Below are 19,017 nucleotides of genomic sequence, written 5' to 3'. Positions count from 1 at the left end.
AGTAGACATGATCTACTGCATCACATTAAAGTGGTGGATTGAGGAGTGAGCCAGCTGAGCTATTCTGTACACACCTAGCCAGGTTGCAATTTATATTCAGGCAGAGCTGTGAGTGGCTTTCAGAGGAAGAAAGAGAAGAACAGTTCTCTCGAAATTTTCGACCAGGATGGGAAACCAAACTCTGCTTTGTCACTGCTATTTAAAACAACAACAACAAAAGATTCTTTCTTCATTGCAGGAAGAAATTAACAGATTAAGTTTTTCTCTTCTCTTCCTGTAGTGTTGCTTTCTAAGATTGCTAAGGATTTCCTTTGATTCCTTACGTGACTTTTCTTTTTAACAGTGCATAGATCCTTTCTCTAAGTTCTGTTTTGAGGACCCAGTCTATGACTCTTGCTTACTGAGCTTAAGTCTGGAATTACCCAGCTTCACTTGCGTGAACAACATGTTCTGTAGCTGTACCCCATAAAGAGTTCTGCATTGCTGCTACAGGCCAAACTGAAGGGAAATTGGAGAAGGAAAGATTGATTCATGTGGTATTCAGTGGTCACCAGCCATCTCATTTTTATTCAGTAAATATAGGATTTTAACATGAAAGTTTGGAAAATATGGTGGCTGAACCAGAAAAATGTCAGTTTGGGTCAAATGTCAGTTGGGTCAAATATTAGGTGGTCAAACAGTCTATTTTATTATCAAATTACATATATATATATATGTACACACACACACACACACACACACTACTTGACCCCACTAAATTACATATATAAATACATACAGTGTATTTATAATAAACAAATATAAATTACGTGTGTGTATATGGGTATGTGGGGTGTGTGTGTGTATATATATATAAATATAAAATATTACTTGACTGCACTAAATTATTTTTCAATAATAATAATAGTTTCCTGATTTTTTCTGGAAGAAAATACATCTGAGATAGTTATTTTACTGACATTATTTTGTCTAGTTTTGTTGCCTTTCCAAGAACATATTTGAGGCATCAAATGCCATTCTATGTAAAAATGTGGAGGGTAATAACTTTTTTAAAAGAACCATGAGAGACTATGGACTCTGAGAAACGAACTGAGGGCTCTAGAGGGGCGGGGGTGGGAGGATGGGTTAGCCTGGTGATGGGTATTAAAGAGGGCACGTATTGAATGGAGCGCTGGGCGTTATACGCAAACAATGAATCATGGAACACTACATCAAAAACTAATGATGTAATGTATGGTGATTAACATAACATAATAAAATAAAATTAAAAAAATTTAAAAAAGATACTATACAAAATTAAAAAGGATGAATAATTGTCATCTGATTGCAAGCATGTGAGTGTACACACATAGATTACCCCAGCAAAATACAGCACAAAATGCGATGGTTCTCATAGAAATTAACTGTGTAGATGTACCGGAAATTGTAGCTTGTCAGGTTGTGACGCCACGATGTTTGTGGCTTCGGGGCCCTGCTGCCTTCGGATTCTGGCATAATCTGCTCTGACCTCCATCAGTTGCTTTAACTCTGTTAAAAAGATTATTTTGAGAGACATGTCAATGTATTTATAGAAAGTAATTAAAAGTCCAAGACGATGAAAGCTCGAAGATCCCTCAGAAACCCTTGACTCCCACGCTGGACTCTCATTACACACTTGACTTGCTTATCACATCAGATACGTGTTAACATTCTTTGGATTTCTACAGAATGGCAGTTCTGGAGAGGGCTTCCTTCCAGGCTTGGTACAAAGCCTGAATTGGAGGCTAACCTGGGAGTGGTCTAGAAACTGAACCCAGTGAAAAGAGGGGAAACACAGCAGTGAGAACAGTGTTCCAATTCGATGACAAATGGCATAAAGCACTCTTAATTTTGTTGGGGGTTTGTGTGAAAGAAACCATTCTAACAGCATCTGATTTGTTTTGACAAATCAGTGTGATTCTTTGATGACTAAACTTTCACACGCTAAATGTTTGTATACTAGAGTGCATAAAATAAGTTATTATAGCGTGGTTAGTTTTGAAACTCCCAGGCTGCCTTATTTTCTACCACATAGTTAAACCAGTAGGTCACAGCAAAACTTCGAGTGGAATGATTACTTAAGTGTCCCTTCATAAATAAATAAATCTGTGTGTGTGTGTGTGGGCCTGTAGCATTTCTTTCTTCTTTTTTAAAACATTCTGAATATTTAGATTTCTACTTAATGATTATTTCTAACTTAATTATTTCAAGAAAAACAATAAATGTCAACTCATATAGTAAAATAAATTTCTGAAGAACAACTTAATTAAATTCTTCTATCCGTCAGATTTCCTAGAATACATATCACCCATGGAAAAGAACTTAGACAATTGGGGAAAACCACTAACCTTTTCACCAGGAAGGTAACATGGGAACCTACTTCCAGAGGAAAAGAATCAACTTTCACATCATAGTAATCCATGTGGTCACAGAACTGAAGATGTAAAAATAAATATTTGTCTACACAGCCTTGTCCTTTGACCACAAAGCTAACATGGAGGAAAATGGTAGGGAAAGTAACATTTGCATTTCTTATTTTCTCTCTCTCTTTCATTTTTTCTTGGTAACAAGCTTGCTTCTGGCAAGGGAGCCTACATTTCTCTCTGTGTTTTGGATATCCTTTTGGCCAGTTGCCTGAAGCATACTTAGCTTTATCTATCAGAAAGGCCCAATGAACACAATGAGGCCAGGAAGGTAGGGGCCAGGCAACAGAAGACCATCCCAAGAGTATAAAAGATTAAGCATAAACAATGAAGAAACTGGAAAAGTACCTCCTACTGCACCACTTGTTCGCTTACTATTCAATTGTACTATAATATTTCAAATGTATTCATATACCTAATTAGATTGAAAACTCGTTTGGGGAAGGAAGCTTGGCTTATATTTCTTTTATAGGGCTACGTAGTTAGGCAACACAGAAAACTGTCAACTAATACTCACTAATGATAAGAATGCTATCATTGGTGTGTTCTTCTAAGTACCCACATAATGAGGGTCACCGAGAGCTGGGGTGAGGGGTAATGGTGAATGATGGGGACAACAGCCTCCAGAGAATACAAAGATTAGAGTCTCTTCCTTGATGTAGGATGGCACTGGAGGCATATTTGTGGCATCCCTCACAGCAGTGCTAGGCATCCCAATAAATCTTTGTCTTCCTACATTTCAGTCTTTATTCCTATGCTTTTGTCCTGGGCTAAATGTAAAGATATGATTGCAGCTGTTTTAAAAGGTTCTGGTTTCTGTACCTTACATATAACATAGTAATAACAATTTTATGGTGACTTTTAAAAAGAAATAATATAGACGAACCATGAGAGACGATGGACTCTGAAAAATAAACTGAGGGTTCTAGAGGGGAGGGGGGTGGGGGGATGGCTTAGCCTGGTGATGGGTATTAAAGAGGGCACGTTCTGCGTGGAGCACTGGGTGTCATGCACAAACAATGAATCATGGAACACTACATCAAGAACTAATGATGTAATGTATGGTGATTAACATAACAAAAAAATTTAAAAAAAGGAAATAATATAGTATTAGTTCTTTTAGGGATCCCAGGTGATTCGCTCCCTTAATCTTTTGATTTCCTTTAAAGTGGTATCATGTTCTTCAGAATTCCTGAAAATCATACCTACCCCCAGAAAGGGTCTTTAAATTCCTCAGGCAAACAGGATAAAGGACAAGAATTGGTTTAATAACAAATATATGTTCTTTTCCATTTCTATCACTTCTAAAAGAAAATTAGCAAAGAATAGATAACATAATAAAATGAGCATATACATTCTTATTATTAAAAAAAGAAATCTGCAGGGGCACCCGGGTGGCTCGGTCTGTTAAGTGTCTGACTTTGGCTCAGGTCATGATTTCAGAGTCCTGGGATCAAGCCCCCCTTCAGGCTCCCCGCTCAGCTTGGACTCTGCTTGTCCCTCTCCCTCTGCCCCTCCTCCCCCTGCTCATGCTCTCTCTCTCTCTCTCTTTCAAATAAATAAATAAATAAAAATATTTTTTAAAAAATCTGCAAACTGGATAGTTGCTATTAATAAACCATTAAGTTTTAAATAACTTGAAAATAGGAAGTCAACAGAGCCTTCTTTCCTCAGGGTTCATGTTAAGGGAATACCTTCAAATGAGGCCATTTAGAATTCCTGCAAATAAGGCCCTTGGATAAGGCTCAAGACTAACAGAACTTGGAATTCTTGAGTGTAAACAATGTCAATAGTGAGTTTCCAGCACAGAAGTATATAAATTTAACTTTAGTAACATGGAGTAGAAAAGTGTGGAAGAAGATAATTATTAAAAAACATCATGTTGGGAAATAAAATTTAGAAAGCAAGCTCTGAGAAACAAACTGAGGGTTCTAGAGGGGAGGGGGGTGGGAGGATGGGTTAATCCGATGACGGGTATCAAGGAGGGCACGTACTGCATGGAGCACTGGGTGTTATACAAAAACAATGAATCATGGAGCACTACATCAAAAACTAATGATGTACTGTATGCTGACTAACATAACATAGTAAAATAAAATTAAATTAAAAAAAAATTAAAAACAAGAGACTGAATGTTTTAATTCTTCAAAAACTTGATGGAAAAGAGACTGTCCCCCATACCTTTTTGGGTTATAAAGCCATGTCCTGTGGACACACAGATGACCATGTCTCGTTCTATGTCGTCCCACGAGTGAATTGGTTCTCCACTGGGGGTGTACAGTGTTCTTGCTGGGCGGGCCAATTTAAGACGTGAGGAGCAGTCATCCAGCAGCTGAAACACAAAGGGACTGATGTACTGGAATGTGAAATGTCACAACAATAATGAAGTCTTAAAGAATCAACTCCTTTAAGAGAACTATTATCCCAGGTTGAATATTTATTTTACTTGTGATTTTTAGAAAGAGGTATAGAAGGAGTGGGAAGAAGAGCATATAAAAGTTCCCCAAAGTGCTTTAACATGAAGAACTTTAGTGCTCTTAGTGGATTTTTCCTTGTAGTTATATTTCCATGTGGAAGAAGGCTTCTTGCTGTTTAAAAAAAAAAAAAAATGCCTAAATACGAAAGACCCTGGCTTGAGAATCTAGACTTGTCAGAATAGCAGAAAATAATTTTTTTTTCAACAAGCAAGGAACCCGAAGGACAAAAGCACTGACCCAGACGTGGGGAGACCTGGGCCTCCGGCCTCTGTCCGACTTCAAACTAGTCAGGCAACTTCTCTGCGAGAAGAGTCTCTTCAACTATAAAATCAAAGTTTTGATCTAAGACCTCTTTGATTCTCTGATTAGAAAGTCTTTTATTTTCCCCCTTTTAACTTGGAAAATTTAAAAACTATCTGTAAGAGCCTTATTCAGTTTCTCTCAATTTTCCTTGAAATATTCATAAAATACATATACAGATACAAAGTGTCAATGGTACTAGAAAGATTAGTCAACATGTTGCCAAACCCCTAAGGGCAGTTCCACCAACGTGTGAATAAGGCTTTAAGACAGAATAATAAATGCGAGGAGGAAAAGTAGAGGTTTCTACACACTTGCCTGTATGACTTTTTCCTCCCATATATGCCAAACCCCTGTTCCTCCAAAATACAGGAGCCAGGTCCATGCGAGCCCCAAAGATAGATCTATTTAAGGGCCACAATTCACGACAATGTGGCCTGGCAGGGGGCAGAACTGGGCGCATAATGACACCTTGCATATGGAAAATGAATCAATAATATGAACAAGACAAGACAGTGATGAGACGATGCAATCAGAGAGTGCAGATTTCACCCACTACTTTGGGCAAGGGATGAGTGAATTTAATTGAATAAGGATTGAAATTACCCAAGAATACATTCCCTTTTGTAGATCGTCAGAGAAGAGCAGTGGGAGAGTGGTCTCAAACGCAGCCCCAGCCGTCCTGCTAGGTAACAGCCGGTCAGCAGCAGTCTGACTCCGTATTGTGCCTATGAACCAGCCCGGGGACTTCAGATCCAGTAGAGGATCCTGACAGCTCCCAAGTCAAAATTTAGGGCAACCAAAGAGAACTAATCTATCCTGTCTTCTGTCAAAAGATCTCTCCTTGTATAAGGGGGTATAGATAAAAAATTAACAACAGCGACAATATGAGGCTTGTGAAAGTATTCTACAATGTAAAAAGTTGTATGTTTTACACTATACTCAAGGTGAAGAGTTAGAAAAAGATTTATAGCAGGAATACGTTTTAGAGAATAGCTGTATTGGGTTTTCCCAAAATTCAATAAAATATGACTTCTGTAAACACACACATATACACACAGACACAGAAATTAGAGATGACAGCAGTTCATCTCTAATTTGAGGAAAGAAGTATCACTGAGGTATGGGCAAACATGATGACGATGACAGTGATGATGATGATGATGATGGCAACAATAACAGCAGTTAACATTAACTGACACATTTCTATGGGATAGAAACTTTTCTAGAAGTTTCCAAGGACAATCTGATTTCATTCCCTGGAGAGAATTATTATCTTCACTATATTGATGACAAAATTGGAGACCAGAGATTAAATATCTTAACCCAGGTCACACAGCTAGTAAGAGAAGGAACAGGGTTTCAAACTGGGATGAACAGGGAGCTAAATGAAAAGAGGAGAGAAGGTAAGGAAATAAAAGACTCGATAGTAGAATTAAAATCTGTCTTGAAGGCAGAAAAAGAGCAGACTGAATATTGTAGAAAATTAAATCAGTATTAGGAAGGACTAGGTTGAGAAAATCTCATAGGATATAGAGAAAGCAGAAGACATAAATTTTATGAGAGAAAATTTAAACATCTGGAATGTCAAGACATCAGATATTAAACCTATACATTATTGGTGTTACTGGAGAGGAATTCAGAATAAATTAAACTTAAGCAACTATCAAGAAAGAAAAAAATTGAAGGAAACTTTCCTGTCCCAAACAAAGACCCATGTCTTCAGACCAAATAGGCTAACTCAGGACAAGGCAAAGTTAATGAAAAAAACGACTAACACTTAAATATAATTGAGTTGAAAAGTATGAATTTCAGACATGGTGGAAAATTCAGTTTTATTTAGACCTGTTTTCTGCAAAAATGAATGCCAAAGAAAATGGAATAAAATATGAAGTTTTTAGGAGAAAATGTTTTAACATAAGAATTCTGTATCCAGCTGAATTATTACTTTTGGTTACAGGGAATAAAAGATATCCTCATGTATACAAAAGCTCAGAAAACATATCACCCACATACATTTCAGATTATTAAGGAATGAATGAAATTCCTTCACTATGGGAAAGTCATAATATGAAATGACTAATTGTAAGCAGTGAGACCACCAGAACATGATATAACTGCTACAAAAAAATGGTCAGAAAATAAATGAATTAAAAATTTTAAAGTCTTCATAGAGAAAAAAATAAAAATGCAAAGCATGATCAGAAAGGGACATGGGCAAGGAAAAGAAAACCAAAGCATTCCAACTTTCTAGTTATTCATGAGGTCAAAAGATGCTGTTTTTTGTTTTCCTTTGTTAAGAACATTTATTTTTATGATTATAACCAATGCAATAAAACCTAAAGTCAGAATAAGAGAAATAGTTCATCTAAAAGAATAAACAAAATCATCATGTGAACTTAATATGATTTTATTCTTAGAAAATTTATGTGAATCACATAAAATATTAATAACAGGAGAAAAATGTTTAATAAAGTGTCCAAGCACAAAATAAATTATAAAAAATTGATGGCTTTTTTTGTTCACAAAAATAGGCATTTAGAAAATAGAATGGGGGGAAAATCCATCCCAATGGATTTTGGTTTAGCAAAACCAATTAGGAATGACAATTACTTTAAAATGTGAGATGTGGGGCTCCTGGGTGGCTCAGTTGGTTAAGGGTCTGACTCTTGATTTTCACTCAAGTCATGATCTCAGGGTCATGAGGTCAAGCCCCACATGGAGCTCCCCACTCAGCGCAGAGTCTGCTTGAGATTCCCTCTCTCCCTCTCCTTCTGCCTCTGCCCTGCCCACCTCCCATGCACTCTCTCTCTAAAATAAGTAAATAAATCTTTTTAAAAAATTATAAAATTTTACTGAAGGACAAAAAAAGGTATATATATGTATATACACACACACACACACACACACACACACACACACACACACACATAAAAACGATGCCACAGAATTCAATCTGGCTGTGAAGATCGAATATCAGAAAAGGTGTTGATTTTTATGAAATTAATTAATAGCCTAATACAATTACAGTCAAAACCCCTGCAGGATGATTTTCAGGTGTTGAAATGTAATTCCAAAATTCATCTATAAGCATCAACATGCAAGGATATTCAAGTAAAATTTGAAAACAAAGTACAATAGGCAATTTCTATCAGATATTAAAATATAATATGAAGCTATAATAATTCAAGAAGTATTAGATACATTAGATTATTTAAGAACAGAAGCTAATTGAAAATTCAGTATGTTATAATGTTTGTATTCCAACTCAGCTGGGATTAGTCAGTAAGTAGGGCTGAGATAATAATTTTAAGCCAACAAGTAAAGCAGAGAAGTAGCTTCACTCAAATTTTACACTAGAAGAGAGTTTCACACAGTTTAAAAAGTAAAAGAGAAAAACAAAATTACAAAAAATTTGAAGAAAATCTGATGAATCTTTTTATGATCTCAGGATAGTAAAAGACTATCAGAACATTTAAGAGCAAAGAACAAACTTTTAAAATATATTAATTTCTGTACATTAAAAAAAACCATAGACACAATGGCAAATTGGAAATTTGTTACAATAAATCTGATAGAGTTATATATAATAGGGCTGATTGCCTCCTAAAAGCCATATCTCTAAATACAATCACACTGGGGGTTAGGGCTTCAGCATAAAAATTTGGCGATGGAGGGCACAATTCAGTCCATAGCAGTTAGTTTGCTTTTCTGCTTTAAGACAACCAACAAGTTATCAACTGGGTTTCTGTCTGGGGTGGGAGCAATGGGGAACTGTCCTAAAACATGTATGAATAGGTCTCCAGGAAAAACTCTTGCAGTTTGAAAAGATCCTACATAAAGGTAATTCTTACATTTTTTCCCGACTTTACCACTAAAATGTCACTATTTTATTTATGAAGATGTGTATGCTGTTTATAATTAGAAAAATGAATGTTATTTAATAAAAAATATATACTAAATGCAAAATATGAATTAAACATATAGCTATTTCACTTGGTTTTCACAAAGATCTATTTACACGAGACAAGGTGAAATGAGTTCATAAAATTCTTTTAAAAATAAATGTGAAGGGGTGCCTGAGTGGCTCATTCGTTAAGCGTCTGCCTTCGGCTCAGGTCATGATCCCAGGGTCCTGGGATCGAGCCCCGCGGCTCTCTGCTTAGCGGGGAGCCTGCTTCTCCCTCTCCCACTCCCCCTGCTTGTGTTCCCTCTCTCGCTGTGTCTCTCTCTGTCAAATAAATAAATAAAACCTTAAAAAAAATAAAAAATAAAATAAATGTGAAATAAGGCATTTTCAGTACAAACAGGCTCTAAAATATCTAGTCAGCTCATGACCTTCAGTGACATTCTTAATTCCTAGTTTTTCACGTGTCTAAACTTACTCAGGTATCTTCTTTACAATGTCATCTAAATCATATGTTTATAATTTCTGCACTAACAAAAGCTCATAATAAAGGAACAACATTCTGTCCAGAGTTCCTCACCCACAATCTATTTTGGGAGTTTAGCCTTCAGAGACTAGTCTCAGGATGGGGGACGCGGGCACCATAGAACTATTGCAGACTCCCTGCCGGCGTGAAGTACTCGCCAAGACAAATCAGAAGGACCCATTTCCCATGCTTTCGGTTTCTGCTTATGCATGGGGAACTGTGTGTAGCAGAGAGAACACACTGGTTTTGAGATGCTGTAGAATCAAAGAGATGTTGCGGGGATGGGAGAAGACAGACGCTTCAGGACCATAGAAGGAGAGGCTGGGCAACCATAAATCAGAGAAAGATGCCAGCCCCGAGGAAAGAGCCACTAACCCTGGAGAGGGAGCCGCCTTAGTGCACTGATGACAGATGAGCCTGCGCCGGTTGGAGATGAGAGGTGCTCCAGCAATGTTCAAAGAGTGGGTAGGAAGAATGTGGTTAAATCATCCAGAATGGCCACAGCAGTGAGAGAAGCAGAGAGAAAGTCCGCATTACAGGGGATTCAAATACCATCTGGGGGTTTTAGTACAGAAAGTCGAGTGAAGCACTTTGGAATGTGTTCTGTTCCTCATTTCTCTGGTAAAAGTACCAACCATTGAAATGGAGTTTCTTTGGAACTGGTGGTGTTCGCCAGACTCCCCAGTGAAATCTGAGTTCTACTCTTCCTCCTGTCTATTTGTTTCACACATAGTCCACTCTCCAGACGTATTCTTTATAGCCTGGTAGCCGGAACAGAAACATTTCTAACTGAACACAAAGGATCTCATGCAAGTCCCCAAATACAAAAACAGACAGCATGGAAAAGAAGGGGATAGATATCAGAAAGAACATTAAAAAAAGAAGAAGAAAGCGAAGGAAGAAACAAAATGCAGAAACTTTCTAGACATTTGCTAAGTATCTTTCTACATACTGAGACCACATTAATCTCCGTAACACATTGCTTATACCATGCCATTACCTTATGCAGAGAAAGCTAGTGGCTTAAGCACTTTACTCTGGGATAGTGTAATGGACTGAACTGTGTCCTCCCCAAAACTCATAGGGTGAAGCCCTAACCCCCTGATACGCTTGTATTTGGAGAAAGGTCCTTTAAGGAGGCAATTAAGATTAAATGAGGTCATAAGGGTTGGGCACTAATATGACAGGACTGTGGCCTTATTAGAAGAGGATGAGGCGCTAGAGATCTCTCCCTCCACACGTGCTCAGAGGAAAGGCCATGTGAGGACACACAGTGGCGAGGTGTGGCCATCCACAGGCCGGAGAGTCCTTTTCAGAAACCAACCCTGCTGGCACCTTATCTTGGACTTTCCAGCCTCTAGGACTGTGAGAAGCAAATTTCTGTTGTTTAAGCCACCCAGCCTGTGATATTTTGTTATGGCAGCCCAAGGAGACTAATATAGATAGCATGCGGTGTCCACCATATGCTTCTAAACTATCTCCGTAGTAGTATGTGTCTCTCCCTATTTCTGAGTCCAAGCACTATCTATGTGATATGATTTATGAATCCTAACAACCATACCTTTGTGTTCAGTGCCCCTCATCCTTATTAATGCTTTTTCTGAAACATTAAGATACTGAGTCTTACCCATTTCTCAAGTTTCGTCAGAGATCCTGATTGATTCTTCTGTGGAGCCTTTCTCCTTCACCCCAGGTGGGCGGTGTTCCCCTCCTCTGAACTCCTACTGAACTTCCTGCCTGCACTACTAATTTGACCTTTATCACATGCTGTTAGTACTTCTCTGAGAGCAATGTCAGATCCCTTAGCTAACACATTTTTCTTACAATCTGTATTCATCATTACAAAATATGGAACACAGAGAAAAATACACAAGAAAGAAATACCACCTTTATTAGCTCACCAACAGTCAGACCATCTGGTAGACACTTTCAAAAACTAAAATACTTTGTCTTCTGTTCTAAGTGTATGCATGTGTATATACAGAATCCAACTCCACATGCTTTATGTTATGCTTCTTTGACTTAGTCTGGAACATCAACAATAGTCATTATTCTTTCCAAAGTTGATTTTAATTGAGTCATAATATTCTATCCTATGTACTATAATTCACTTAACCAACTCCCCATTGATGACTGTTTAAATTATTTCTAATGTATCTGTGTTATAAATACCCTGTGATAAATATTCTTACCAAACAGTCTTTGCATAAATTCATTAAAATTCCCTGGGATAAAGTTCTAGAACTCTTCTGAGGTGCACATCCTACCCTATGTGCCCTTATGAGCTTCCATGAACTCCTCCGGGTCAGTCTACCACCCTGTCTTGCCTTCCCTCCAACCAACATCTCATTTTTATACGACTTCCTCTTGGCCCAGAAAAATTATATGAAAACATTTCACAAAATTAAAAAAAGCCAATTATTTGAAATATCACCACAAGATAAGACTTTTAAAAAGTCTATCAAAATCCGTTTATTAGTTGCCTAAAGTTTTTATGTAAAGACTAAGGCAAAATGTCAATTTTTAGGACTATATTTTTATTTATTTATTTACTTATGAGAGAGAGAGAGAGAGAGGGTGCAAGTCGGGAGAGGAGCAGAGGGAGAGGGACAAACAGACAGGAGGCTCCATCTCACAACCCTGAGATCACGACCTGAGCCAAAATCAAGAGTCAGAGGCTTAACCAACTGAACCACGCAGGCACTCCGACTACATCCTTGATATTACAAAAATAAATGAACTGCTACTCATCATTTCCTTAGTCAATGTTTTAACTTTGGAAAGTGGAAAGTTTGCCGCAGTTCCAGGACTCTGGGTAGTAAGAATATGATTAGGTTTTTCTCTAAGAATACTGTTGTTTTCTCTACAGAAAACATACCTAGTGAATAATTCCTGATGGGGAAACAAATTACTCTTTTGTGAATCGGGTTTTAAACACAACAGGAAAACTATTTCCTCTTTTAAAGTTTAGATTTTCCTCTTGGCTACAGTGGATTTAATTATCATTGGTTCCTCCTGGCCAACTGTCATATTCTGATTCACACACTTGTCGGACAGCATTGAGCTCGTTTAATCATTATATACACATAAGCTCATTTAATCATTATATCCACCCTGTGAGGAAAGTAATATCCCCATTTTACAGATGAGAAAATGAGGTTTAGAGAGGTAAAATAATTTGCCTAACCTTACAATCTAGAAGTGCCAGAGCTGGGATTTGAATCCAAGCGTTATGAAGCAATCGCCTTTCACTCTAGATTTACCTCTGAAATAGTTTTGCCCCAGGCATAAGTGCCATCTTCAGGTCGGCCTCCATTTAGATGAATCCATACTCGTTTTGCATCCGGCTGCTGATACAGGCTGCAGTACCTGAGTGCGGGATGTGCAGTTTCAACTGGAGAATTCCTCTGGACTTGCAGTTCTTGAACCGCAGAAAGGTGCGCCTGGTAAGAAAAGCCCAGAGAATACCGGGGTTAGAGAACTGCCTGGCTAGTGTGCATATGGAGAATGTGATGAAAACAGAAATACTTATAATTGCAAATTATATTTTAAAAATCGTAGGCAGTGTATTACCCTCTCCTGTCACTAACTCTTCGGTACATTCCCCTGGCTTCCACGAGTCACCAAAGGCAATAATAACCATTAGAGTAATAATAATAAGGTACTTATTTTGGCAAAACACTTAACTTTCATTTATAATTTGGTGAAATGAATGGAGATGTGTTTTTGGACTTCTGTGTGGTGTTTCTCCTACTGAGCAATTTCTCTGCATCTAACAAATGAGTTTTTGATTAGAATAACAACATCATTTTCTTTAACCAAGAGATGCTTAAGGGAATGTGCACGACTGTTGTTTGAGTCTTCACTCTCTGTCTTTTAAAATATAGCAGCCACCCTTATACTTTGCCAGATCCCTGCCAGGCAGCTTTTTATCCTACTTCAAGCATGTTCAGTTCAATGCTTTGCATTCATTCCCTGGTCAGTGATTTATCCTTCTCAGCTTGGCAAGAAGTCATACTTCTAGCAATGTCAATTTCTTTTTTCTAGTAACCTTGACTTGGGCACACACCTAAGATTTAGATTGAACACATTTCACGATTTGAGAAACCCTATTAAATAAGAACATATCATTTTGATGAAAAACTTCACAAAGCAGAAAGTTTTCCCAGGTCTCTACCCCCAATCCTCTCTCAACAGCTGACCTTTCTCTTCTCGACTTTTTTATGTCTGGCAATCCTGACTGATTAACCAATTGGACTGAAACTGCTTTTTGAATTCCTCACTCCTGAATGTCTCCATTGCAATTAGTATTTTGCTCCTTGCTCTTTCTACATATTGAGACATACCCTTAGGAGTGATGAGCAATGAAGCCATAAGCCTCAACTTGACTACACTTATTATAATTACCTTTGTACATATCCACTGGGCCTTTTTCTCTTCTTTGCTAAGATCATAATTTCTGGTCTCCATTCAAACAAAACAGACTTTCATACGAGCTGGCTGTCTTTTAGATAACTACTCTCCAAATGCCAACTCAATGCTTGGCATATGCTTATGTGGTCATAACTGACCAGATGCTGGGGATATATTAATAGCATAATTTTAAAATTCAATACTATACTTTTAAAACCTTATTAAAGAGGCAGTCTTTAATGTCTGGAGTCCTGAAGAACATACCTCTGTATGTCTTATGAGTTCCATGAGTTTAATTTCCTCTTGAGTCTGCTCAGTCCAGCCTCCCTCCACCACCACCGGCTGCACGGGGCTTTTGTTGGGAACCATGGCGGCTGGCTGACATGCTGTTACTCGCCGCCCTGGGGAAAGAAGTCCCTGGTAATGTTGCTTCTGAAGATGGGCTTTCGGATTTCAAATAAATTGGTTTGGCGTTCTATGCATAAATCATTCCACTTGGGAGCATAGGCTAAAATACTATATATATCATAAAAGCAAAGATGCCTAAGGTAATAATATCTAACAATGCCTCTTGATATGGGAGCTTGAGGCTTCAAATAGCCAGGATATGCATATTCACTGTACAGATGGAAAAGAAAGATAACATGCTGAATTCCACACTGGCCCCGGCCTCTCCTGCATGATATGGTTCAGTGGTAATTTAGTCAAATAGAATCCATGACCTATATAGCCCATCATCTCTTCCAGTCATGGAACATATGTTTTGTTCTCTTCACTAATAATAAGCCTTTCCCCCACAATTAGCTTAGCAGCCTGGGGATTAAGTAATTCTAAAATAATATTAACCCAAGAGACAGGAGGCCTTTTTTTCTATCTAATAATACCCGCAAGCATGATTAGTTTCTGACACCTCTGCTGTGCCCTTTAGGTTGTTAAAAAGATGTGGTAAGAGAAAATATTTATTGGAATACTGTACTCCAAAGAATAATAGGCATAATTTAATAAGTGTGTTGATTTGAATGTATGCATTCTTTCAACTAGTCTACTTAAAATCATTATAAGAGAGATTCAAAAATCACACTTATGAAATTGTTTTCTTTTTCCATGTTGAAGATAAACTCACACTGAGTCTCATACTGATCTCTAAACTTAAGTAAAAATAATGCTTTCTTTTGCATGTTCCTTCTAGAAACTTATGGTGAGCACCAGCTATCAGTCAGGTGTTGTGCTAGATAAGGCTAATACAAACATTTTCAAGATTTAGTCCTCGTCTCAAGTTTGGTGGGGAAGGCAGATGTCAAGGAAATGATTGATTGCAATTGTGCTGCACCAGAGAAGTACAGGATCTATATAAAAGCATCTAACAGGGGCCACCGCCCTAGTGTGAAGTGCCGGAGAAGACTTCTTTGCGAAAGTAATGCTGAGGTGGATAAAATAATAGAAATACTAACACGAGGGGCGCCTGGGTGCTCAGTTGGTTAAGCATCTGCCTTTGGCTCAGGTCATGATCCCCGGGTCCTGGGATCGAGCCCCACATTGGGCTCCCTGCTCAGTGGGGAGTCTGCTTCTCCCATTCCCTCTGCCTCTCTCCCCAGCTTGTACTCTCTCTCTCTCAAATAGATGAAATCTTTAAAAAAAAAATGTTAACATGAAGTTGAGTCCTAATTTTTTTGCCAAGGGAGTCTTAGTATACAGATTTTCAGAACCATGACTACAAACAAAACTCTTTGAAAACAATTTAGTATTTGCAGAGAATAAAGCATTTGCACTCTTGTAAGCTCAAGTTTGTGGAAACAGATCCAGCAATAAAAATAAATGGCAGCAACAACTTTTCAGGGGAACCAGAATTCTACATACCTAATAAGCATTCTATGCAATTTATGGATGTGGAGAAAACATAACTGAATCAGTCAGCCAATGAATTACAGTGGCAATGCCATTAGGTTATGTGCTTTGGGGAAGACCACAGTGGTACGAGAAAAATGCATAACACAATTTACCCAAATACAGTTTTTAGCTTACTCTATTCATAAAGCACAGAAGACATTAATTTATGACACATAAATATTTTATTTATAGGGCCTTTTGAACACTAAAACTTTGCTCAACTAAAGAGAGCTCAGCAATAGTTTATCCTTAAGAGGCAAGATTTGAATGTAGGAAAAGAGCAAATGCCATTATGCATTATTTGTTTTTTGTCAACTTGCTTCTAATGGTCTTAAAAAAAATGAATGCATTTGCACTATAATTTTCATAAAGAGACATAAATTCATCACAAAAGGTTTTGGTTCAGGGAAAAATGTTCATAACAAACTACTATTTATGTAGGTAAGAATACAAATTGAAACCAAGCACAAATGTATTGATTAAATTATTTTTTATTTTCTTACTACATTCTCCATATATCCTATTTTATTTCATATGAGATCTGGGGAAAGTAATGATAATAGCTAACAATTAATGGTGAAAACCAGAGAACGTGAGTGCTTTGCTGTCTTTCAAACTATAAATCTCACCCCCACACCCCTCCCTTGACCAGAGGCCCACTCTGTTTCAGCATTATCTATGCCTGGGAGGGTAAGTCCACCTCATTTGAGGTTTTAGTTGGCAAATCCATTTAGCTCTCACACTAAATAAAATGCTCCAGCATTGTCTTTATATGTAACAATGATGATATTTTGGCCTAATCTGCCGTTTCTTCATTTCATTGATCAGTTTTTAAGACCCCAAGTCAGAAAATGGGCTGCCTTCTTAGGAACCCTTATTCTAATATTTATTGAGTGTTTATTATGTACTTGCGTGCAGTAAATACTTGACATTTGTTACTTCCTCATAAAAACCCTACAAAGTTATTACTAGTATTGTGATTAATATCAGCAATGACCATACTTACAAATGTAATGTAAAATCAGCTTGGCACAGTACTTTATATATGCTTAATAAACATTTGTTGCATTCACCAATGGCTATAATAATGGAAAGTAATCTACTTAGCCACTATTTATACCTCCCATACCTCCTCTTTCATCCAATCCTCAAGAAGCTCATCATCCAACAGGGATTGCAGTTAACTGAATTTTGACTTGTTCTTATTTATCTTCATAATCCCAACAACTAGAAAAGTTCTTCCTCAGAGTAGGTATTTTATATGTATGTATTGAATTTACATTTAATAGCAGAAAATGCAACAGTTTGTCAGTGGAGACAAGATTTATCTCAGCACTAAATTCTAAGAGAAATTTCATTAATGGATTCCTTCATAATGGATATCATCTGACCTCTACCAACAGTGATATTGCGGATGATACCAACTGAACTTTAAATGCTTTTTTTTAATAAATGCCTTTTTAATACTTAATTATAATAAAAGCTGAAGACATGATATAAAATCAGAATATGGTAAAGGCAGCTCTGCTTGGTGCTATTTTCAGTATGTTGCTTTTTATTGATTTAATTTGATACAGGAATAGACCATAGAAAACTCAGTGGAAAGAATGGTTGAAATTCCATTCATTCTTTAATTCATTCTACAAGTATTCACAGTTAAAATAAGAAGGCAGTAGAATTTATAATGTGACATAGGGAAGACAGTCACATGACCAGGTAATTATATTAATGTAATAATGATTATCATGGGGGAAGCTCAAGATGTGATAAACCACATTATTCCTAACATGGAAAAGGGAAGGCTTTTAGGAAGAAATAACAAGTAAGCTGAAAACTGTTTAATCAGTAGAATCAATCCAAAGGGACTCGGGAGAGAAAAGTTTGAGGCAGAGGAAACTAAATTGTGCCAAAAGCTCAGAGTTAAGAAAGTGCCTAATATGTCTCGGGGACTGAAAAACAGTCTGACTGGTGGAGTGGAGAGGACAAGAAAAGAGAGCAGCTTACACAGAACCAGATCATGGAAGACCACATTGAGGAGTTTCATCTTTGTCCTAAAGATAATAGGGAGCTTTGAAAGGTTTTATGCCTGGAGTACCATAACATCTTTTGTATTTTTTTTTAAGATTTTATTTATTTATTTAAGAGAGAGAATGAGAGAGAGAAAGAGCACATGAGAGGGGGGAGGGTCAGAGGGAGAAGCAGACTCCCCGCTGAGCAAGGAGCCCGATGCGGGACTCGATCCTGGGACTCCAGGATCATGACCTGAGCCGAAGGCAGTCGCCTAACCAACTGAGCCACCCAGGCGCCCACATCTTTTGTATTTTTGCCTGATCACTCCACTTTCAAAATGTCACCATTATGCATAGAATAGAAACTACTGTCAAGACTGGAAGCAGGGAGTCAAGTCACAAAGCTCTTCTAGTAATCCAAAGAATAGATAACAATGGCTGGAATTTAGATAATACACTTGGGGATGGAGACCGAATTCATTTGAGAAGATAGATTGGAAGCAACAAGACATACTGATATTTGCCTAGGGAAAGTGAGAGAGGGGGAGATGCCAAGGATAACTCCCAGGTTTCTAAGATGGAACATCTGGGGGGATGATGGGTCCACTGCCAGAAGAAATGAAGGAGATACTGGAGTGGTGATATGAAAACTTTAGTTTTGGACACGCCCATGGGACATTCTAGTGAAAATGTGTAGTAGTTGGAATAGTAGACACTACCAGTCATGAGATAGATGCTTTTCATGTACACCCAATAATTCTTTTGGAAAGAACTGAATAATAGTCATTTCAGCCCAGAGTTCTGTCTAGTACACTTACAACTAGTTCTGTTGCTTATTGAAGTAAAATTCACGTGCTTCAGACAACAGACAGTGTGCATACTTAGGAGTTGAAATCCTATCATGGCAATTACAGTGCCTGAAATGTATTCCTTTCTATACTAAAGTCCATAATACTCTGTTTCTCCCCAAAGAATCATCTGGTATCTAAAGTGCTAGGAATAGTATAAGGTCTGGAACCTAAGATTCTGTGACAAAGAGAATGAAAGAGGAGAACAA

At 37.6% G+C, this 19,017-nt stretch overlaps 1 protein-coding gene across 1 annotated transcript in view; it reads right to left on the bottom strand.

The window, feature by feature from the left end:
• Positions 1-1,399: 1,399 nt before the first annotated feature.
• The window catches only part of DCDC1 (doublecortin domain containing 1), a 431,249-nt gene continuing 413,631 nt past the window's right edge, over positions 1,400-19,017 (bottom strand). Inside the window, exons 34-37 of the mRNA XM_028087718.2 lie at positions 14,329-14,465; positions 12,915-13,094; positions 4,623-4,773; positions 1,400-1,527 (exon numbers count right to left, since the gene is read on the bottom strand). Of these exons, the coding sequence (XP_027943519.2) occupies positions 1,400-1,527; positions 4,623-4,773; positions 12,915-13,094; positions 14,329-14,465 (596 nt within the window). The remainder of the gene's footprint in view (positions 1,528-4,622; positions 4,774-12,914; positions 13,095-14,328; positions 14,466-19,017) is intronic.

Source organism: Eumetopias jubatus, unplaced genomic scaffold, assembly GCF_037043125.1.
Source record: "Eumetopias jubatus isolate StellerSeaLion01/CBP00866 unplaced genomic scaffold, mEumJub1_p1.0 scaffold_13, whole genome shotgun sequence".
Lineage (NCBI taxonomy): Eukaryota > Metazoa > Chordata > Mammalia > Carnivora > Otariidae > Eumetopias > Eumetopias jubatus.
The sequence above is the reverse complement of the archived record's forward strand: the minus strand, read 5'-3'. Positions and strand labels throughout refer to the sequence as shown.